Here is a 24,485-nt window from a genome sequence, read left to right as displayed (position 1 = left end):
CAAACGTCAGCTCCTGAAGAACGCCATCACAAACTGGGCATTGTGTTTTTCTAGACATGACTTTTTAACCTCCATTGTTATCTCCTGGCATCACTCCTGATTAAAACAGTAAAAGGAGGGTGTTTCATTGACTCGGTTTGGCTTTGTAACCTGTAAATCAATCATTTTCCTCCAAGCATCACTGTAGCCACTCAAGATAAAACTAATCTAATAAACATGCAAAATCAACACAGAAGCAGTGTTTCATTAGAAAAGGAGACAGCAAGCATGCTGTGCTTTTTGGTGCAATGTTACAATGAAAAGTGCGGAGAAGCTCAAAAATAGTTGTGCGGACTATATCTGAGAGCATTTGATTCAGTGAATCCCTGCAACAATATCCACCAGATGTACTGTACACTGTGTTATATCTAACTTTGCACAACCTGCAGTTGACCTTTGGACGATAATTGAGAGGCAAGAGTAAACCTAAACTTAACATCCCAACAACACACAGTCTGCATTCTGAATTACTAATCAGTGGGACAGGGCACTGTGTAATGTTTAAACACATTCGAAATGGGTTTTAATCACGTGACTGGATACGTCTCTGAAAATACCAGACAAGACGTAATCCCAGCGTAAAGAAAGGTTTTAATAAGAAACATACATTCAGGACATACATACACCCTGGGATGCTTTTTCCTTTTTTCTTTTCATGGTAAAAATTCATGGGAGTTGACTTAATGGTTTTTGATTTAATTGTTTAGTTCAAGAAAGTATATTGAACAACTCTGTCTCCAGTCTTCAAGTGGTATTGTGCGTTGGTCTTCTGTACTTATTTCTTTTTTCCCCCTTGTGAGAAAAAAATCAAATAAGTTCTGGTGTCACAGTCCTGCCCCACCATCTGCACATCACTGAAGAAGTCTGCATTGTCACTTTCACTGTCTGCTTCGACACACTGGAATGACTATAAACACACTTCAGCCTGTTTTCGTCCATGATTAGAATATACTGTAATATAGTGGTGGCAACATTTTAAAGTAAATATATTTATAATTAATTCATAGGGGTCGCTCCTACCTTTCTGTTGGCCTTTTGCTTTATTTTTCTCCTTTTTATCAGGTTCCTTTCCTGGGAGAGAGAAAGAGAAGAATGTGTCTGTGTGTGTGTGTGTGTGTGTGTGTGTGTGTGTTGCGTGTGCGTGCGTGTGTGTGTGTGTGTGTGTGTTTGTGAAGGAAGGTTAATACAGTAAAGTACAGACACACTGATGGACACTACAATACATTAACACTGCACTGAGAGAGAAATAAATATATTGTAATATATAATTTAAATGTATAACCATTGACAAAAGGTCATTCACATGGATAAATATAATATCCCACTGTGTTGAATGTTTATTAAATACATTGCATTTTATTTATTTAGTATAGTACAAGTGAAATGTCTAATATAATTGCAAATGTATTCTAAAAGGTATAAAACCCAGAGATTTGGGGCATTTCAAATACAGTTAGGTCCATAAATATTTGGACAGTGACACAATTGTCATCATTTTGGCTCTGTACGCCACCACAATGGATGTGAAAGAAAATATCAAGATGTGCTTTTAGTGTAGACTTTCATCTTTAATTTGAGGGTAGTTCTAAATTGGGTGATCGGTGTAGGAATTACACCCATTGTTATATTTGGCCCCCCAATTTTAGGGGCTCAGTAATTGGAAAAACTAACATAATCATGAATTAAATTGTGATTTTCAATACTTGGTTGCAAATCCTTTGCAGTCAATGACTGCCTGAAGTCTGGAACCCATAGACATCAGCAGATGCTGGGTTTCTTCCCTGGTGATGCTCTGCCAGGCCTGCACTGCAGCTGTCTTTAGTTCCTGCTTGTTCTTGGGGTGTTTTGCCTTCAGTTTTGCCTTCAGCAAGTGAAATGCTGCTCAATTGGATTCAGGTCAGGTGATTGACTTGGCCATTGCAGAACATTCCACTTCTTTGCCTTAAAAAAAGTATTGGGTTGCTTTCGTAGTATGCTTCGGGTCATTGTCCAATGAGTTTTGAAGCATTTGGCTGAATCTGAGCAGATAATATAGCCAAACACTTCAGAATTCATCCTGCTGCTTTTGTCAGCAGTCACATCATCAATAAATACAAGGGAACCAGTTCCCTTGGCAGCCATACATGCCCATATCATACCATGCTTCACAGATGAGGTGGTATGCTTCGGATCATGAGCAGTTCCTTCCCTTCTCCATACTCTTCTCTTCCCATCATTCTGGTACAAGTTGATCTTTGTCTCATCTGTCCATAGGATGCTGTTCCAGAACTGTACAGGGTTCTTTAGATGTTTTCTGGCAAACTCTAATCTGGTCTTCCTGTTTCCTGTTTACATCTTGTGGTAAACATTCTGTATTTACTCTGGTGAAGTCTTCTCTTGATTGTTGACTTTGACACAGATATGCCTATCTCCTGAAGGGTGTTCTTGATTTGGCCAACTGTTGTGAAGGGGTTTGGGTTTTTCTTCACCAGGGAAAGAATTCTTCTGTCATCTACCACAGTTGTTTTCCATGCTCTTCCGAGCCTTTTGGTGTTCCTGAGTTCAGCAGTGCGTTCTTTCTTTGTAAGAATGTACCAAATAGTTGATTTGATCACACCTAATGTTTTTGCTCTCGCAAAGGCAGAACTGAAGGCAAAACGTCCAAAGAACAAGCAGGAACTAAAGACAGCTGCAGTACAGGCCTGGCAGAGCATCAACAGGGAAGAAACCCAGCATCTGGTGATGTCTATGGGTTCCAGACTTCAGGCAGTCATTGACTGCAAAGGATTTGCCACCAAGTATTGAAACTTACAATTTAATTCATGATTATGTTAGTTTGTCCAAATACTTTTGAGCCCCTAAACTGGGGGGACCACATATATAAATGGGTGTAATTCCTACACCGTTCACCCAATATGGATGTAACTGCCCTTAAAGTCTACACTTAAAGAACATATTGATTGTTTCCTTTCAAATCTATTGTGGTGGCGTAAAACAGCTAAAATGATGACAATTGTGTCACTGTCCAAATATTTATAGCCCTAACTATACACCGATCAGCCATAGCATTATGACCACTGACAGGTGAAGTGAATAACACTGATAATCTCGTTATCATGGCACCTGTAAATGGGATGGATTATTCAGCATGTGAACATTTTGTCCTCAAAGTTGATGTGTTAGAAGCATGAAAAATGGGCAAGCGTAAGGATCTGAACGACTTTGACAAGGGCCAAATTGGGATAGCTAGTCGACTGGGACGACTATGGTCCAAGGAAGGAAAAGCAGTGAACTGGCGACAGGGTCATGGGCGGCCAAGGCTCATTGATGCACGTGGAGAGCGAAGGCTGGCCCGTGTGGTCCGATCCAACAGACGAGCTACTGTAGCTCAAATTGCTGAGAAAGTGAATGCTGGTTCTGATAGAAAGGTGACAGAACACACAGTGCATCGCAGTTTGTTGCGTATGGGGCTGCGTAGCCGCAGACCAGTCAGGGTGCCCATGCTGACCCCTGTCCACTGCCGAAAGCGCCTACAATGGGAACGTGAGCATCAGAACTGGACCACGGAGCAATGGAAGAAGGTGGCCTGGTCTGATGAATCACGAGTTCAAGGTGTTGACTTGGCCTCCAAATTCCCCAGATCTCAATCCAATGGAGCATCTGTGGGATGTGCTGGACAAACAAGTCCAATCCATGGAGGCCCCACCTCGCAACTTACAGGACTTAAAGGATCTGCTGCTAACGTCTTGGTGCCAGATACCACAGCACACCTTCAGAGGTCTAGTGGAGTCCATGCCTCTACGGGTCATGGCTGTTTTGGCAGCAAAACAGGAACCTACATAATATTAGGCAGGTGGTCATAATGTTATGGCTGATCGGTGTATATCCCTAATATAGTTGAGCTGAAACATGTCTCAACATAAATATTGTATGAAGAGACTGTATTATGTTTTATATTAATAATAATATGCAGACCAAGCAAATTAGATGTATCAAGCTTGCAACAGCCACTAAGGCAGCTGTTCAGGGCATACCTTCTAGACATCCCTCTCTCCACTATGACTTCTGTTTTTCAATGATAAGAGAACAACCCACAGATGTACAGCCCACATATGTTTGCCAGTTTGCTTAGTGTATGTTTGTGGATTTCCTATTCTTCTCTCAAGAGTGAATATGTTACATTATAGTGATTGATTACCTCATTGTCCATTGTTAAAGAAAATAGAGATCGGACAGTTTGTATGCCAGAACAGGAAGACAACCACAAACATTACAAAGGTCAGTGACCTGACCTCAAAGCAACACTTCTTGGAAGCATGTGAGTGACCCTGCCCACAGAACCACATGTCATGCATTGTATAAAAGATGTTAAGTTTTGCTGTTCAGAGAGACTCCGCTCATGTGGAGAGCTTCCATGTCAGGGCCTTCCAGGCTGGGCATGTTAAATAAATATGTTATCCTCTGTAATTCAAGACTTCAATTCTTTACTGGGTTTTCATTGTACAATCAAAACTATTATTTCTTCATAGAGGCCTCTATTACCTTTCTTCTGGTCTTTTTCTTTCTTCTTCTTCTCTTTTTTATCAGTATCCCTTCCTGATAGAGAAAAGGAGAGGAGAGTGAAGCAGGGTTAATACAGTACAGTACAGACACACTGACTGGACACTACAGTACATTAACACTGCACTGAGAGAGAGAGGGTTAATACAGTACAGACACACTGACTGACTGGACACTACAGTACATTAACACTGCACTGAGAGAGAGAGGGTTAATACAGTACAGACACACTGACTGACTGGACACTACAGTACATTAACACTGCACTGAGAGAGAGAAAGTTAATACAGTACAGACACACTGACTGACTGGACACTACAGTACATTAACACTGCACTGAGAGAGAGAGGGTTAATACAGTACAGACACACTGACTGACTGGACACTACAGTACATTAACACTGCACTGAGAGAGAGAGGGTTAATACAGCACAGACACACTGACTGACTGGACACTACAGTACATTAACACTGCACTGAGAGAGAGAGGGTTAATACAGTACAGACACACTGACTGACTGGACACTACAGTACATTAACACTGCACTGAGAGAGAGAGGGTTAATACAGTACAGACACACTGACTGACTGGACACTACAGTACATTAACACTGCACTGAGAGAGAGAGGGTTAATACAGTACAGACACACTGACTGGACACTACAGTACATTAACACTGCACTGAGAGAGAGAGGGTTAATACAGCACAGACACACTGACTGGACACTACAGTATATTAGAAAATGATTGTGTGCCAACAGCCAATCAGCTTCCAGATCTAGCAGACATTATCAAACAATAATTCCCACTGGAATGGTGGAATGCCCAACTTTAAATTCAATAGAATAAAACAAATAAATCAAATAAATAGAGAACAGCTACTCACCAGATAGGAAGCGTGAAGGGATAATGCCAAGACAACCTACAGACATAAGAGAAAAATAAAGATAATCTAATTAAATAAGTAAAGAATCAAACAAACAAATATATTGAACAAAATATAAATCAAACATGTAAAGTGTTGGTCCCATGTTTCATGAGCTGAAATGAAAGTTCTCACATAACACAATTCCTGTCACATAACAGCATGAATCCCTCCAGTCTTAAAAATTATGTGTTTTGCTATATTTTATATTTTTATATTTGTTCAATCTACGAACATAAATACATTAAACAAGTACAAATTAAAATAAAAACAATATACAACAATCCCCATACACCTCAGACCAGCCCCAATGTGTCATGATGGCACTGCAGACTGTGGTAGCTGAAGTCCAGCCAGACTGGACTTCATGAGTGACCAGGGCCCATATTCATAAAGCGTCTGAGAGTGAGAAATCGGTCCTAAGTGCCTGAAATATCTCAGAGTGACGTCAATTTGGTCGTATTTTTACTCTTAGGAGTAAAAGCTATTCATAAAAATTCTTTAGAATTAAGAAGTACTCCTATCTCGACCAATATTTAGGAGACCTCACAAGGTATCCTAACTAGTTAGGAGCTGGGAGATGGCAGCACTAAGAAGACGACTGAGCACACCTTCCGTGAAAGGAAAGGTGTTACAGCAGTGTGATGATGAAGAGTTATTGCGATGATATAGATTGGACAGAAATTGAATATTCTTGGTACTGAACAAGTCAGAAATCCAGTTTCTTCTGCCACTCTCAGAAATGTGGCACTGTCAGCAGAGATACAGGTGACAATGTTGTGGTGTCTGGCCACAGGGAAAATGAAACAATGTAGCAGTGATGATTTGGAACCATCATCACAGTCTTCAATAAGCAGAATTTCCCATCAGACCATAATGGCATTAACAGCACCCGAGATTGTCGACAGTTTATTGATTTCCCCACCACTGCGAGGCAAATACCACCAAAACAAGCCGCATTCCTAATCAATGATTATGCCTATATGATCAATGCTAGCCTAATCAATTCAAAATCAATGGTAGCCTATATTCTTCAAGGGCTTTACTTTACACCAATTCTATATCTGACTATTTTTAACATTAATAAAAGTAAAAAATAAGCCACAAAATGAAAGAAAAATTATCCACTCATACAAAGCATATTCATAATAAGCTGTATCGGTGACAAATGCATGTTAACTTTAATTTGTATTTTATTCAATACAGAAAAAGTGTCTGAAATAGCAAATCAGTGTAAAACCCTTCATGAATATAACCCAGTGTTTCTACCTGTGGATAATTTCCTATGTACTACGGAAGGATAAATAGTGTTCAATTTAAGATGTTTTATGTATATTTTATGATTGTGATTATGAATGTGAAATTAATCTAACATTTGAATTTCTTTATAAACAAATAAAGGCTGAGTTAGGTTAGCATATTTGTAAAGTTGTCTTTTCGCTTCTGATTGTCTACACATTTTTTTTTTTTCAAAATGAATAAAATACTTCACAGTGGGCCCTATTCTAACCTAAACTGTCGTGAAAATGTGCTTAAAGTTTGTCCTATAATTGGATCCTACTCCCAGCTAAAAGTAGGTGTAAGAGACTTTATGACTAACTTCTATCTCCTACTCTGAGTGAGGAGTAATCTTAAACCAAGACTAATTTTTAGAGTGATTCCTATGAGTAACTCTGAGATGTTTTATGCATACGGGCACAGAACACGCTCACTGCGCTGCTGCCCACTGCCTGCCCCGCCTGACGCTTCCTGCTCTGGATGGCCAGCTTGACCTGCATTAACAAAACAGTTGCAAGTTGGCACCGACTGTATCTGTATCTGACTGACACAGACGGACTGGCTGTCCAGCAGACTGACAGATTGACCAGACCCATACTAAGAGTTGAGCCCCACCATCTGCACATCACTGAAGAAGTTTGCATTGTCACTTTCACTGTCTGCTTCGACACACTGAAATGACTATCAACAAACTTCAGCCTGTTCTCGTCCATGATTAGAATATACTGTAATATAATGGTCATATTATTTTAAAGTACATATATATATTATTTATTCATACTGTAGGGGTCACTCCTACCTTGCTGTTGGCCTGTTGCTTTGTTTTTCTCCATTTTATCAGGTTCCTTTCCTGGGAGAGAGAAAGAGAAGAATGTGTCTGTGTCTGTGCGTGTGTGTGTGAGTGTGTGTGAGTGTGTGTTTGTGTATGTGTGTGTTTGTGTGTTTGTGTTTGTTTGTGTGTGTGTGTGTGGGTGTGTGTGTTTGTGATAAAAGGTTAATACAGTAAAGTACAGACACACTGATGGACACTACAGTACATTAACACTGCACTGAGAGAGATAAATACATTGTAATATATAATTTAAATGTATAACCATTGACAAAAGGTCATTCACATGGATAAATATAATACCCAACTGTGTTGAATGTGTATTAAATACATTGCATTTCATTAATTTAGTATAGCACAACTGAAATGTCTAATATAATTGCAAATGTATTCTAAATGTATAAAACCCAGACATGTGGGGCATTTCAAATATATCGTTAATATAGCTGAGCTGAAACATGTCTCTTCATCAAAACTATTATTTCTTCAGAGACCTCTCTTACCTTTCTTCTGGTCTTTTTCTTTCTTCTTCTTCTCCTTTTCATCAGTATCCCTTCCTGATAGAGAAAAGGAGAGGAGAGTGAAGCAGGGTTAATACAGTACAGTACAGACACACTGACTGGACACTACAGTACATTAACACTGCACTGAGAGAGAGGGTTAATACAGTACAGACACACTGACTGACTGGACACTACAGTACATTAACACTGCACTGAGAGAGAGAGGGTTAATACAGTACAGACACACTGACTGACTGGACACTACAGTACATTAACACTGCACTGAGAGAGAGAGGGTTAATACAGTACAGACACACTGACTGACTGGACACTACAGTACATTAACACTGCACTGAGAGAGAGAGGGTTAATACAGTACAGACACACTGACTGACTGGACACTACAGTACATTAACACTGCACTGAGAGAGAGAGGGTTAATACAGTACAGACACACTGACTGACTGGACACTACAGTACATTAACACTGCACTGAGAGAGAGAGGGTTAATACAGTACAGACACACTGACTGACTGGACACTACAGTACATTAACACTGCACTGAGAGAGAGAGGGTAAATACAGTACAGACACACTGACTGACTGGACACTACAGTACATTAACACTGCACTGAGAGAGAGAGAGAGAGAGAGAGAGAGAGAGACAGAGAGAGAGGGTTAATACAGCACAGACACACTGACTGACTGGACACTACAGTACATTAACACTGCACTGAGAGAGAGAGAGAGAGAGAGAGAGAGAGAGAGAGAGAGAGAGAGAGAGAGAGAGAGAGGGTTAATACAGCACAGACACACTGACAGACTGGACACTAGAGTACATTAACACTGCACTGAGAGAGATAAATACATTGTAATATATAATTTAAATGTATAACCATTGACAAAAGGTCATTCACATGGATAAATATAATAATATAATAGTGTGTTGAATGTGTATTAAATACATTGCATTTTATTAATTTAGTATAGCACAACTGAAATGTCTAATATAATTGCAAATGTATTCTAAATGTATAAAACCCAGACATGTGGGGCATTTCAAATATATCGTTAATATAGCTGAGCTGAAACATGTCTCTTCATCAAAACTATTATTTCTTCAGAGACCTCTCTTACCTTTCTTCTGGTCTTTTTCATTCTTCTTCTTCTCCTTTTCATCAGTATCCCTTCCTGATAGAGAAAAGGAGAGGAGAGTGAAGCAGGGTTAATACAGTACAGTACAGACACACTGACTGGACACTACAGTACATTAACACTGCACTGAGAGAGAGAGGGTTAATACAGCACAGACAGACTGACTGGACACTACAGTACATTAACACTGCACTGAGAGAGAGAGGGTTAATACAGTACAGACACACTGACTGACTGGACACTACAGTACATTAACACTGCACTGAGAGAGAGAGGGTTAATACAGTACAGACACACTGACTGACTGGACACTACAGTACATTAACACTGCACTGATAGAGAGGGTTAATACAGCACAGACACACTGACTGACTGGACACTACAGTACATTAACACTGCACTGAGAGAGAGAGGGTTAATACAGTACAGACACACTGACTGACTGGACACTACAGTACATTAACACTGCACTGAGAGAGAGAGGGTTAATACAGTACAGACACACTGACTGACTGGACACTACAGTACATTAGAAAACGATTGTGTGCCAACAGTCAGTCAGCTTCCAGATCTAGCAGACATTATCAAACAATAATGCCCACTAGAATGGTGAAATGCCCAACTATAAATTCAATAAAATAAAACAAATAAATCGATCCAAAAGTCACCAGCCAGTCAAAGTGCTGCACTGTTTCAGCTCCAGTCAATCCACTGCCTGGCAGCTTGAATGATGCCTCCAGCATCACGTTGTGACTGAATACTACAGGGACTGTCCAGTAACTGTAACATTACTTTCTCTGGCAATGTCCAGATCAACTATAAGAAAGACTAACAACACAATAATAATTAAAATGAATAAAGATATATTTTAGCCAAATCAAAATAATACTTTTCTGTATGTGTAGGCCTATGTGTAATTTATTTCATTAAAATTACGTTGGGAACTATTTTTCTCAGAGGAAGGTTACTGCACAAAATATCAGAATATCAAGGTAAATATATATTTTTTAAGATTATTAAATAAAAAAATAAACACATAAATTGTTTTCTAATAGTAATAAAGCCCTCTGGATGTGGGATCTAACGTTTGATAGATTACCTTGACTTTTGTTAGTGCCCTGGCCTTTTGCTCAGGATGCATAACTCCCATCCGGGTCAGAGGTGTTAGAGGCCATATTTAGGCAGTGTCACAAAGGGGCGGGGCTTACCTTTCTCTCTGGGGAGGCTTTTCTCTTTGGACAGCTCTTGAAGTTCTGCCAAATAAGACAAATTAACAGACTCTATTCAGGTCAACAGACTGACTGCCTGGACACAACAGTGCACCACCAAGTTACAAAGAGGAGCTGCATTTGTGGGTTTGGGGGCTAAACAGCTAAACTAAAGCACCCAGAGGCACCTTATAGTAATCTTAGGCATCTTATAGTCTGCAACATTTTCAGGCTGAAATGTGACTAAATCATTTCCATAATTGTGTACTAAGTCACCAAACTAAGGGATATTTCTCCTTCTCTGTCTCCTTTTTTAAAATGTTATTTTCCTATTTTATGAAGGTGAATGTGCCATTTTAACACAAATGAAGCACTTTTCAGGACATTTCAGTTCTTTGTCAAAATAAACTGTAGAACAGAAATATTAAAAATTCAGTATGATCAGTCGATCTCTTTGTCTTTTAAAATTGAGCGTATGCTCTCAAGGAAAAACAAAAAATGTATCAGATTTCCTCTTGTAATCAGCCACAGAGTCCGAGGCCAGAGAATCTGACCAATATGTTACACCATTGGAAATGCCCTTATTTTTAAGGCTGTAGTCTGCACTTTTCACCATTTCCCCTGAAATTGATTAATTCCTGCACAAAATAGTTTTGCTTCCTTTAAGAAGATGGTATTCCCCTACTACTTGATTGACACCCGTTTTCTCTAAGTTTACAAGTCCATGTTTCAAGCTGTGCAGTATTCTTTGACACAACAATAGGATAAATAACACAAAATAAAGCCTATAAAATAAATACACTGGATAGAAAAAACAACAACACAATAAATATTGTGCAAAGCATACACATTTAAAGAAGAGTGGAAATATATCAATCTTCTTGTCAGTAATTGTGCTCAAAGCAATTGTCGCCTCAGTCAGACAACTACAGAGGGATCTGGGCTGTGGGCTGTGGGCTGTGGGCTGTGGGGTGCTGTCTGGAGATGAGCAGAGGATGGCTGGGTTGTGCTATTCGGTGACCGAGATGGCACCGAGCAGGTTTGGCATGGACTAATTATGCCTCTTCACTATCTTTAGGGACTTTTATTCCATGCGTTTGTTTTTGGGTATTTTTTTATTTTCAGTATTTTTGAGAGTGGAGTGAAGCTGTTATTTTCCTACGGGTGGAGTAACATTCTTGATCTGGACCAGATGCACCCTCAGGCACCACTCTTCAGACTGTGAATGTATTTGAGTGTTTGTGGTTTTACTGTCACTATTATAAAGATTTCTTTTAGTACTGCTCCTCATAAAGCTTCTGATTTAATCCAGTGGTCAGAGTCAGAGTGTTTGCTCCCCCTTTCTGTATTACATATAGGGGGAAGCTGCAAATTTCTACAAACATGCAGCAAAAGCCAAGTAATGTAGCCGACTCTTGGCTGACCCAGTCCAGAATACATATAATGGACTGTAAACTATAAAAGTTAAGAATTGGCCTGGAACAGTGTTGATTACGCATTTGTACCACCAGGTGACTATATATGAGAAAGCATTATATCACATTTGTAAGGTATGTAAATTTGCTTGTAGGCCGATTCAGACTCGGCTTAGAGAAGTGAGAGAGTTCATAATATTTAATTCAGAAGAAAGAGTAATTACTCTTTTCTGTTATATTTGATTGTAATTTGAATATGATTTGCTATTTACCTATTGAATCATGTATTACTTGATATACTAGTATCTACTGTTATTTCTATCAATTTACCTGTTTATCGTTTTACTTGTTGACCATAAATATATGTAAATGTGTGTGTATGTACTGTTTGACATTTATTACTAATGCTTTGGCAATATTTATTCCGATCATGCCAATAAAGCACTTTCAATTGGAATTGAAATTTGAGAGATTTAATGCTAGGTCAGTACCACTGATTACTTCTGCAAATAAACCTGTTGCTTTAAGCTGATCTGTTTTTTCTTGTTTTATGAGACCCAGTGGATGCAGGTAGCAAAGAAGCAGAAAGCACTACCATATTGTCCTAAGTGTAATGTTGTGGTATTGTGGACTTACCCAGTGTGACTTTTGTACCTATCTGTATGTGCACACATTTCTATTACACACAAACCACTGAAGTTCTTTAAGTCAATTTCTAAATGAATATAGCTAAGTTAGCAAGTATTTTCATAAGTAAGTGAGTAAATACTAAACAACTTAAATAAATGAGTCTGTTACTGGAAATGGTAAGATAAACATGTTTTTTTTTTCGATCAAGCATGCAATTATAGACAAATCTTGTTTCTTCCTGTGATCTCAAATATTCTGTATTTGTTTTTTTGCTGAAAAACTGTTTGACCAAAATATTAAATTCTCATTAGACAAGGGAAATGTAGTGGGAGAAGTGTTTTAAGATCTTGAAAATCTGTTGATATGGCAAATCATTACATTCTGCTAAGTAAACTGAACAAACAGGCGTTTTGCTGGTTTGCATCATACCTCAATTGTAGAGCAGTGTGTTAAGATCAATGCTAAGTGGTCGTTCATCCAAGGATGTGGAATGGGTGTTCCACAAGGCTCGGTTTTGGGCCCCATGCTCTTCACCTTATATATAAATGATTTTCATGTAGCTGTAGAGGAGTTAGTTGCCAAATGTATGCAGATGACACTGTTATATATGTGTCAGCAAAGACCCCTTACATGGAATTGGAAACGTTAACAAAGCAAATGGATGGGGTCGCTCAATGGCTTAAAAATAATGATCTTACTCTGAATCATAGAAAAACAGTGTCATGCTTTTCCATATGAAAGAAAACAAACAATAACATTGTAGTCAAGACTGACCAAGTGGGGATAAAGGAGGTAAAGGATTTAAAATCTTTGGGTATCATTTTCGACTTTCAATTGAAATTTGAGAAACTGCAAAACTGTCAAAACGAATCTAAATTGTTTTTGAATGATAACTATAACCCTTTTAAGGCAGCTCAGTTCATGCATGCCATGGTATTCTTACATTTATCTCATTGTTACAGTATGGAGCCCAGTCAACAATTAGACCTATGACATTATTATACAAACAGGCGCTGAAGATAATAATTTCGCGGCCAATTGCAAAGTAAGAAATATTGACAACCATCTTCTAAAGATGATTGGCAGCATAAAAAAAAGATTGACAAGCATTTCCTGCAAAGTTATTAGTTGCATAAACAAATTATTGACAGTTACTCCTCCAACATTCCATGGTCTTCCGGTCTGCAGCAATACATACTTGAAAGCAGCTGCTCTAAATCCAGGTAGAAACCATTTTCAATATTAAACAAAAAGCATCCAGTAACCAAGTGCCATATGTATAGCATGTTATACACTCACCTAAAGGATTATTAGGAACACCATACTAATACTGTGTTTGACCCCCTTTCGCCTTCAGAACTGCCTTAATTCTACGTGGCATTGATTCAACAAGGTGCTGAAAGCATTCTTTAGAAATGTTGGCCCATATTGATAGGATAGCATCTTGCAGTTGATGGAGATTTGTGGGATGCACATCCAGGGCACGAAGCTCCCGTTCCACCACATCCCAAAGATGCTCTATTGGGTTGAGATCTGGTGACTGTGGGGGCCAGTTTAGTACAGTGAACTCATTGTCATGGTCAAGAAACCAATTTGAAATGATTCGACCTTTGTGACATGGTGCATTATCCTGCTGGAAGTAGCCATCATAGGATGGGTACATGGTGGTCATAAAGGGATGGACATGGTCAGAAACAATGCTCAGGTAGGCCGTGGCATTTAAACGATGCCCAATTGGCACTAAGGGGCCTAAAGTGTGCCAAGAAAACATCCCCCACACCATTACACCACCACCACCAGCCTGCACAGTGGTAACAAGGCATGATGGATCCATGTTCTCATTCTGTTTACGCCAAATTCTGACTCTACCATCTGAATGTCTCAAGAGAAATCGAGACTCATCAGACCAGGCAACATTTTTCCAGTCTTCAACTGTCCAATTTTGGTGAGCTTGTGCAAATTGTAGCCTCTTTTTCCTATTTGTAGTGGAGATGAGTGGTACCCGGTGGGGTCTTCTGCTGTTGTAGCCCATCCGCCTCAAGGTTGTACGTGTTGTGGCTTCACAAATGCTTTGCTGCATACCTCGGTTGTAACGAGTGGTTATTTCAGTCAAAGTTGCTCTTCTATCAGCTTGAATCAGTCGGCCCATTCTCCTCTGACCTCTAGCATCAACAAGGCATTTTCGCCCACAGGACTGCCGCATACTGGATGTTTTTCCCTTTTCACACCATTCTTTGTAAACCCTAGAAATGGTTGTGCGTGAAAATCCCAGTAACTGAGCAGATTGTGAAATACTCAGACCGGCCCGTCTGGCACCAACAACCATGCTACGCTCAAAATTGCTTAAATCACCTTTCTTTCCCATTCATACATTCAGTTTGGAGTTCAGGAGATTGTTTTGACCAGGACCACACCCCTAAATGCATTGAAGCAACTGCCATGTGATTGGTTGGTTAGATAATTGCATTAATGAGAAATTGAACAGGTGTTCCTAATAATCCTTTAGGTGAGTGTATTTGTGGATATGTGGTATGTGGATTGTATGTTCGATTGAAGGAGTCAAAATTAAGGGTAATGCTTTAGATTGTGTCCCAATTTAATATTAAATAGATAATCAATTGATACAAATGTACAGGTGAAACTTTGTATTGAGACAAGGTGCCATGTCTAGCAGGTGGAATTGTCAAATCCCATCCAACTGCACATCACGGCTTCTTCTTTAATTATATACTTTACTTTAATAAATAATTACCTATAAAGGGTATGTATTGAAAAATTATATGCATTCATGGAATCTAGTGGACGTAGAGCCGATCTGTTTTGCACTCACCTTCCATTAATAGCGTAGTGAAAATGCGCCAGCCATTTAATTTTGTGCCAACCATACAATACAGGGTTTTGATATAGTGAATTACTCTGGTTTGAACAGACTCTGGTTTATAATGTGTTTTCTTTTTAAAACAAATATGTTTTAAATTCCAAACAGATCTTTTGCTGGATAAACAACTCTTAAGCAACCACAGTATCCATGGTGGTGCAAGACATATTGTGACAAACTACAAGTTACAGAATGACTAGAATGGCTCCTTCAAACACTGAAGCTGCGTGGAATTGTTTGGACCAAGAAGAGGTTAACCTGAATCCCAGCATTGTAGAAGCTCTTTACAGGGTCATGGAAGAACCAATGAACACTGTGTTTATATCAACATTATTTTTATCCAAAACAATAATTACTATGCTTTTGAAGCAAAAGGGTGGAAACACTCACAATTAGTTTAAATCAAAGTATACAGAGTTTTCTTAAAGTTTTATTGGCTTTAAAAAGCTTCCTTCCTTATAAATCACAGTTAAAAAAGCAAACTACAGCATACATAACATAAACATTTTGCTATAGAGCATCGCTTTAACAATTGTGCTCGATTCTGCCCAATAATTTCTTGTAACTTGACTAATGGTTTTGATATTTCCATGTTGGAGAAGTTTGCCCCAATCATTTCTTATAACTTGGCCTATTGGTTTGATATCTGCCCTTTAGATGGCTGGGTTGGCTTTGTAATTTTGTGGTCAACATTCTTGGCCCTAGAAACAGTCCAGTACAGACACACTGGCTCTGCTGCACTGACCATGCTGTGCCCACTGGGAGTGCTGCTCTGTGCCTCTCAATCTCAGGCGGGGCTTACCTTTCCCTCTGGGGAGGCTTTTCTCTCTGGGGAGCTCTTGAAGTTCTGTGAAAGAAGAGGTCAGGTCAACAGACTGATTGATTAACAGAGCACTGCAGTACCTGTTCACAGCACTGAGGGGAGGAGAGGTGGAGAGGAGAGTAGCAGAGGAGAGGTGGAGATGGTGAGAGCAGAACAGAAGAGAGGAGAGGATGAGGAGAGTAGGAGAAGCTTAGAAAGTGTTGACAGCACAATGAAAAGGCTGCTGATAAACTGCCCTTTACTGCCGATATAGAGCCTCCTGAACACAACCCTTATTTCCCACTTCCCCCATACACCTTCTAATGCACAAGATCTGATGGGCAAGAGAGTGCTGCTGTGTGACACACTTGGTCTCTGTCGACACACTCAGATGTGTCCGCGGCACATGCAGGGGCGTGTCTTACCTTTTGCTTTTTCACTGATCAGGGTGATCTCCTTGGGGAGGTCTTGGATTTCTGTCACAGATGAGGAACAGACACTTTTTATTTTTTCCACATTTAAAAAATAAGGAATCAATTTTGTCCCCATTTATGATAATTTAGATTTTAAGTGTGCTGAAATACAACATATACTGAGATAGATACTAGATCTCTTTTTAGCCTCAATCTTACATCATAAATCTTAAATCCTAATTCTAAAATGTAAACCTAAACCTACATTTTGAACTCTAAATCTTAATCTAAAATCTAAAAAAGTAAATCACTTAAAGCTAGCTCTTAAATCTTAATCTTGAATCTTAAATCTTAAATCCTAAATCTAGACTATTTAGATTCATAATTAGATCAATGCAGATGTCAAAAATCTATGTTTGGTTAGTAAGCTCCAGGCCTTACCTTTCTGAATGAAGGAGGTTTTGTCCTTGGAGAGCACCAGTAGTTCTGTCAGAAAGCAAGGACAGAGACTTGTCAGGGCCCAAGACTAACTGTGAGGCCACCACAACAGTGCTGGGCTCACTCATCCCCAGGCAGACCAATGTAGCTTGTAAAATCATTTTTAGGAATTCAGACAAGCCCAAAAGACATATATAATATAACAGAAGGTAAACAGAGTTTATTTTGACCTTGACTCACTTGCCTGAGGGGATGATGACCTGGCCATGAGGACGTGGTTGCAGCCGTTGCAGAGGTAGGGTTATGGAGGGAGGCAAAGCAAGGCATGCTGGGAAAGTGTGTTTGTTGCCTATACTCATGTTGGGGAAGGCAGGAGTCTAGGGCTGAGCATTAATTACTTGTACTCTGCTGTCTGCTCAGAAACTCTTTTCCCTTCTTGAATGTGTTTGCTGGTGACAGCAGAAGTGTGTTAGTGTGACACACTGTCCCCTGGTTGTTGGGCTGGTGCTGCTGCCCTACAGGAGAGCCCAGCTTCTCTGTGTGCTGCCCAGTTACATACAGCTCTGAATGCACATATGCTGCCTGGATTCACTACAGCCTGAGGCAGATAGGCCAGCGCTGCACAGCTCCTGACCCCTTGCTGTGATCCACCCCCCACCCCGTGTGACTGGGGGCTGTTAACACATGCTGCTCTACTGGACTGTGACATGTACCGCAAATTAAACTCCATCAGTACAGCACAGTACAATACAGTAAAGTACAGTACAGTGCAGTAATGCACACTACAGTACAGCATAGTGCAGTACACTTCAATACAGTACAGCGCAATCTTGCCACCACTATTGGCAGAATGAAATGAAACAGACGTGCAGCAGGAGCAGAGGGGCTGGGGTTGGACAGCTCTGTCATTGTGGAAACACTCACCCACACTGCCGTCCGGCCTCACCGACATCTCACACACCTTGTAGGCCAGCACAGTGCCAGCCTTCACACACACTATGTGTGACTTATTGCTCGACCCTGACAGTGCCATCTACAAAAGACAAAAAGACTGTGTATCAGTGTGTATGTATGTGTGAGAGATTAATTGTTTATCTTTATTTAACCCACTGACCAGAAAATGTACTTCTTTCACCATTAAGGTGAGAGATATAAGAGTCTAGACTGGAGCCAGCACTGTGTGGACTATAGTACAGTTTAGTATAGTGTCAGACAGAGCAGCTGGACACTCTGTTGTTCACACCGGGTTCAGCAGTGACTCTGAGTGTTCGTATCCAGGCAGTAACTCTTACATTCCCGACGGGCCCGGCTTTCACCCCCAGGTTGGCCCCGCTGCTGCTACAGTCCTTCATGGTCAGCTGCTTCCTGGTTATAACGTTCTCCAGCACCACACACACCCCGTCCGAGTCCAGCAGCTCCCTGGGCATGGGCCTGTCCATGTTAATACCCCTGTGAGCACAGACACACAGTCACTGGACAGGCAGTGGACAATCTGTGACCCTTTCAGGAACATATTCTCTCCATTCATTAATATATGATCAAATATATTAACATTATTAGCACCACTACACCTACACTGACCCCGTGGACTGACTCCCAGTTCCCAGCCATCCCTCACCCACTGCTCTCCAGGAACGCTCTCAAGTCTGACTTGGTGATGACCGTCTTATATAATTCAGCATCCTCCACACCAGACTGGTGGGACCCCTTGATGCCCAGGGACCCATCCACAGCAACAATGCCAGCCCCCAGCCCAGCCCCAGCACTGCCCCCCAGCTCGAGGGCACTGCCTGCTGTCACCGTGGGCAAGTCCATGGTCTTTGGGACTGCAGCAAAGAAGAAGCAGATGAGAGTAAGAGTGTGTGTGTCAGAGTGTGTTTGTGTGTGTGTGACATTGTGTGTGTCTGTGCGTGTGCATCTGAGTGAGTGTGTGTGTGTGTCTGTGAGTGTAAGTTACAGTGTGCACACATATGTTTGTGTGTGTGTGAGAGAGAGTGCATGTATGTGTGTGTGTGTGTTTGTGAGAGTGAGAGACTGTGTGATCAGTGTTTATTTGTGAGAGAGAGTGTGTCATTGTGTGTATGTGAGTGCATTTTTTAATTGTTTATCTATATAAAGATGGGGGGGGTGCACAGGTGACTCACCTAGCTCCTTTTTGGGCGGTTTCCTCACCAGGTTGGTCACTTTGTACTCGGTGGCACAGAACTCCGGAGATTTGAACATTGACACTGTCTTAGTGACGAGGCACAGGGGTCTGAAGCGCTCGGGCTCATAGGCATTGGTCAGCGGGAACAGGTCTCCCTTTGAGCAGAGCTCCTTGACGATATCACTGGTGGCGGATTGAAACGTTGCCATCTCGGCCTTTCCGGCTATCTCCCTGTCAATCTCCGTGAGAATTTGCGTGCAAGTGTGTCTCTCTCTCTTTCTCTCTTTCTCTCTCTCTGAACTCTCTCTAACCTCCTGCAATCAGATTCACAGAGAAACTTGAAATGCAATCAAAAGCAGGGGGATAGTCATTGAGCTTCCTGGATTGTGGAAATGTCACACTGACCACACCTCACAGAAGTCTGTAGGCCACTCCACAGGACTCGGTACAGTGCAGCGAGCGGAAATCCTGACAGCATTCTCTCCTGCCTCGACCAGTACTGGAAACACGGTTTCCATAAATCAGTAGAATTGAACTGTTTATTTAACTGAATTAATCACCCAGTAACTATCAGGAAGTGTGAGTGGCAGGAACTAATACTTCAAAGTCTGACACCTACAATTGTGCAAGATGGATATTTCTTCTGGTTACATGATAAACAAGGTACAGCTGTGTTGCGGTCAAACACAGGTCTTGTTCAGAAAGCGTCGGGCACGAGCAGTGCAGGTTGGGGGGAACTCAGGTCAGCGCGCCTCTGTGCACACAGTCAGATTGGGTATTATGGAGGACTATCCATGGACATAATTAAAAAATAAATACACAGATCAAATAATAAATAAATAAATGAATAAATAAATAAATGTGGAAATAAATACAGAAAGTAGTGAATGAATAAATAAATGTACATTAATCTTAATATATTTCTGTATTTCAACATTTATTTACTTATTCATATATTTATTTCAGCGTGTATTTATTCATTTATGTATTCATTTATTTATTTCAATATTTATTCATTTATTTCAACATGTATTGATTTATTTCCCGTTTTGCTGCTTTGCTATTTATTTTTTTCAGTGTGCTTTTTCATTTCAAAGAGCCTTCTTTATTTATTTTAATTTTTCAATTTGACAAAACCCCTTCTGTCAATCACAGCTAGTACACTGTGTGACGTGAGGTTCAATCGAGTTTGGAAATGTATTGTTGTTCATTCCAAAAGATACGCTTCAGTTGTTTAGTAATGTAAACGTCTACAGAAACAATTAAAACCCAACAGGAACCCCATTTATTAATTTCTCTTTTAATTTATTTTACATTTTGGCATGGATAGTTTTTCCCAAACGGTGTTTTCAGTACATGACGTTATTTGTTTTTGGAATAGAATCAGAAATTTCAATATGTTGTTTTCCGAGAATTCACTCTCACAATACTGCAATACATCCCCCGCCCACCCCTCCAATACACTTTTGTACGTGACTTTTAAATACAGAATTCAACACCTAAAAACCTGGATAAAGAATACAGTCACTCGCTTTCTCAATTATATTCTCAACTGCACAGTACACATGATATGTCCTGAGTCGTTTGTGAAAGCTCTCCCACTGTTGCATTTGCCCAAATATGCTCTGCAATTGATAAAATGGCAATTCTATTCAAAATACGCATCACATTATTAAAACCTATGAGAATTTGCAGCAGGCGGCTTGTAAAGCTTTTAATGTAACTGTGAAATTATTATGGGTAATTTATGAAAATTGGAAAAGCATTGCAATGATTCCAAAATAGATAGACATGGCAGTCAGCTTGAACAACGCACTTTCATTCTATGAAGTTACTTTAGCACTGGTTTCAGAGACTCACACATCATGAAATTGAACAGAAAAGTTTACTAATAAGTGTACTTATTCAGTTAATAAAATAGGCCTCACAAAATATTTTTCAAGGATTAGCATACTCTGCTTTGTGTTTCTTATTTTATATATACAGTACTGTGCAAATGTTTTAGGCAGGTGTGAAACAATGCTGTAAAGAATGTTTTCAAAAATAGACATGCTAGTAGATTATATTTATCAATTAACTAAATGCAAAGTGAGTAAACAGAAGAAAAAACTACATCAAATCCATATTTGGTGTGACCAACCTTTGCCTTCAAAACAGCATCAATTCTTCTAGGTACACTTGCACACAGTTTTTGAAGGAACTCGGCAGGTAGGTTGGCCCAAACATCTTGGAGAACTAACCACAGTTCTTCTGTGGATTTAGGCGGCCTCAGCTGCTTCTCTCTCTTCATGTAATCCCAGACAGACTCGATGATGTTGAGATCAGGGCTCTGTGGGGGCCATACCATCACTTCCAGGACTCCTTGTTCTTCTTTACACTGAAGATAGTTCTTAATGACTGTCGCTGTATGTTTGGGGTCATTGTCATGCTGCAGAATAAATTCGGGGCCAATCAGATGCCTCCCTGATGGTATTACATGATGGATAAGTATCTGCCTGTACTTCTCAGCATTGAGGAGACCATCAGTCCAGAGCACCTGCTGCCACTTTTTTGCACCCCAGTCCCTGTGTTTTCATGCATAGTTGAGTCGCTTGGCCTTGTTGCCACGTTGGAGGTATGGCTTCTTGGCCGCAAGTCTTCCATGAAGGCCACTTCTGACCAGACTTCTCCGGACAGTAGATGGGTGTACCAGGGTCCCACTGTTTTCTGCCAATTCTGAGCTGATGGCACTGCTGGACATCTTCCGATTGTGAAGGGAAGTAAGCATGATGTGTCTTTCATCTGCTGCAGTAAGTTTCCTGGGCAGACCACTGCGTCTACCGTCCTCAACGTTGTCCGTTTCTTTGTGCTTCTTCAAAAGAGCTTGGACAGCACATCTGGAAACCCCTGTCTGCCTTGACATTTCTGCCTGGAAGAGACCTTGCTGATGCAGTATAACTACCTTGTGTCTTGTTGCTGTGCTCAGTCTTGCCATGGTGTATGACTTTTGACAGTCAACTGTCTTCAGCAACCTCACCTTGTTAGCTGAGTTTGGCTGTTCCTCACCCAGTTTTATTCCTCCTACACAGCTGTTTGTTTCAGTTAATGATTGTGTTTCAACCTACATATTGAATTGATGATCATTAGCACCAGTCTGGTATAATTGTTTAATCAGACACCTGACTATATGCCTACAAAATCCCTGACATTGTGCAAGTGTACCTAGAAGAACTGATGCTGTTTTGAAGGCAAAGGGTGGTCACAAGAAAATATGGATTTGATTTAGATTTTTCTGTTCACTCACTTTGCATTTAGTTAATTGATAAATATAATCTACTAGCATGTCTATTTTTGAAAACATTCTTTACAGCATTTTTTCACACCTGCCTAAAACTTTTGCACAGTACTGTATGTGTGTGTGTGTGTGTGTGTGTGTGTGTGTGTGAATGGGAATTAGGCTTTGACCATTATCCCCTCTGCCTTTAAAATCATTATAATAGTGAAAATCTCTGTTTGTCCTAGATTATCTGGGCTGTGCAGTTCGAAACGTTTTAAACATGTAAGTTTCATTGTTTTTAATTGTATAGGTATGCATACACTCTTAGCAATGTGTTACATTTTACACATTATGTTTGTTCAAGGACTTTACCAAATTACAGCACAATAATGTGTATTTTTAACATAAGCTTGTCTCACATTGTGTTAAAAAATACACATTATTGTATTGTAATTTGGTAAATTTTAACACAAATTTCTACTGTCCTTGAACTAACTCAGAATGTGTAAAATTGTACGGGTGTATTGGCGTTACATCCATTGCAGAGTGTATTTGCGCATATAGGCGACATTGCAAGAGCTTTGGAAAACGATGGCAGGCAGTCACAGTTAACTTAAAATCTGTGCAGGAATTCACAACAGATCCACTACTGCTGATTAATACTATCACTGACTGTGGGGGGGAAATATCCCTCCGCGAATGTCACAATATCTGCACTCCTCTCCTGGGGGGCACTATTTTGCACTGGGGGCACAGGACTGATTGCGCGTTGCGTTGGTATTTGTGGAAATTGCAGTAAGTCTTTTTCATGGCTATCTGAAAAATAAGTGGACTGAGAGCTGTTAAATACAAATGCACTTGATTTATAAGGACAATGCCGGGGCCATGCACGTTACAACTCATTGAACGAAGCACGTCAGTCTTCAATAATTCAAATGCTGCGGAAATACGAGCAACAAGAGCAGGACGCGAACTGACAGACAGGAATGTAGTCTTGTAAACACACGCCGCGCAATTTGCCTAGATTAACATCTTGAGCAACACAGTACATGTATTTACAGGTACTTATTTGCGAGATGTTTATTCAGTCCTTGTGCACATGTCTGGGCATACGGGTGCAGAAGCTGAAAACGGTATGTTAAACTGTCATCCAGAGTTACCCAAATGTAACGCTGCACATGAACTTTATAACGAATGCATGGTTTTCCGAGCACATCTGGGAGCGGCTTCTACACTCTCTCTGCACTCACTGCTTCTGGGATTCAAAGTTAGTAAAATCTCATTGGACCCCGAGTGCAATTATTTATTTCCAGGGGGGCATTTCTCCAGGGCTACGGTCAAAAGGTGAAGAATCTTGAAGACGTTTTAATTCGGAATAGTTACTGCTGAAATGATAAAGTTAATATTTATGTATTTTACAAGGGATTACAAATCAATTATCTGGACAAAGGCAATTATTATGAGTTTTCAGATCATGGTACAAAACACATGGAATAATAATAATAATAATATTAATAATAATAATAATAATAATAATAATAATAATAATAATAATAATAATAAAAATAAATATCTCAATAAAATGAATGTCAGAATGGTAGGCATCTCAGATGTGATATAGCATCACAGGGTCAAGCAGGAGACAGATTAAATCATGCAGATGAGTGGCCCTGGGTCCACTCTGAGAGTCATGCAACGGGCTGCGGTGAAGGTGCCTACCTGTGTGTGGAGACTCCCGCCTGGTTCCCTGCAGATCTCACCCTGCCTCCAAGAGCGGCTGATTAAATACCTGCCCCTCTCCACCTCCTCACAACCACTCCCCCTTCACACATGAGCACAGCCTAAAGACTGTAGGTGTCCCAGTGCACAGTCCCCTCCTCCCACTGCAGAGCTGATAAGAGTCTGACATGCAGAGAACTTGACTGCTTCCGATCACACTATATAATATATATATATATAGACCCTCACTGTCTGTCACTGTATAATATAGACTCTCAATGTCTGTCACTGTATAATATAGATCCTCACT

General features: G+C 40.2%; 1 protein-coding gene across 4 annotated transcripts; it reads right to left on the bottom strand.

Moving 5' to 3' along the window:
• Positions 1 to 610: 610 nt before the first annotated feature.
• On the bottom strand, positions 611 to 24,223 carry LOC136764500 (gasdermin-A2). 4 transcript variants are annotated; one of them, XM_066718626.1, is made up of 16 exons: positions 24,176 to 24,223; positions 19,199 to 19,514; positions 18,673 to 18,880; positions 18,347 to 18,503; positions 17,979 to 18,087; positions 17,058 to 17,102; positions 16,629 to 16,679; positions 16,204 to 16,248; positions 10,479 to 10,523; positions 9,253 to 9,306; positions 8,115 to 8,168; positions 7,582 to 7,665; positions 5,466 to 5,501; positions 4,561 to 4,614; positions 1,060 to 1,137; positions 611 to 831 (listed from the first exon to the last, which is right to left on the bottom strand). In XM_066718626.1, the coding sequence occupies exons 2-16, from the start codon at positions 19,407 to 19,409 to the stop codon at positions 815 to 817; spliced, it is 1,248 nt and encodes a 415-aa protein (XP_066574723.1). In that variant the 5' UTR covers positions 19,410 to 19,514; positions 24,176 to 24,223; the 3' UTR covers positions 611 to 814. The 4 variants fall into 4 exon arrangements, with proteins under 4 accessions (XP_066574723.1, XP_066574724.1, XP_066574725.1 ...); XM_066718627.1 differs by having other exon boundaries at positions 1,060 to 1,110; XM_066718628.1 differs by having other exon boundaries at positions 7,582 to 7,632.
• Positions 24,224 to 24,485: the final 262 nt, after the last annotated feature.

The sequence above is a fragment of the Amia ocellicauda genome, chromosome 12 (genome assembly GCF_036373705.1).
Source record: "Amia ocellicauda isolate fAmiCal2 chromosome 12, fAmiCal2.hap1, whole genome shotgun sequence".
Classification (NCBI taxonomy): domain Eukaryota; kingdom Metazoa; phylum Chordata; class Actinopteri; order Amiiformes; family Amiidae; genus Amia; species Amia ocellicauda.
Note: the sequence above shows the minus strand (reverse complement) of the source record. Positions and strands in the feature narration are given on the sequence as shown.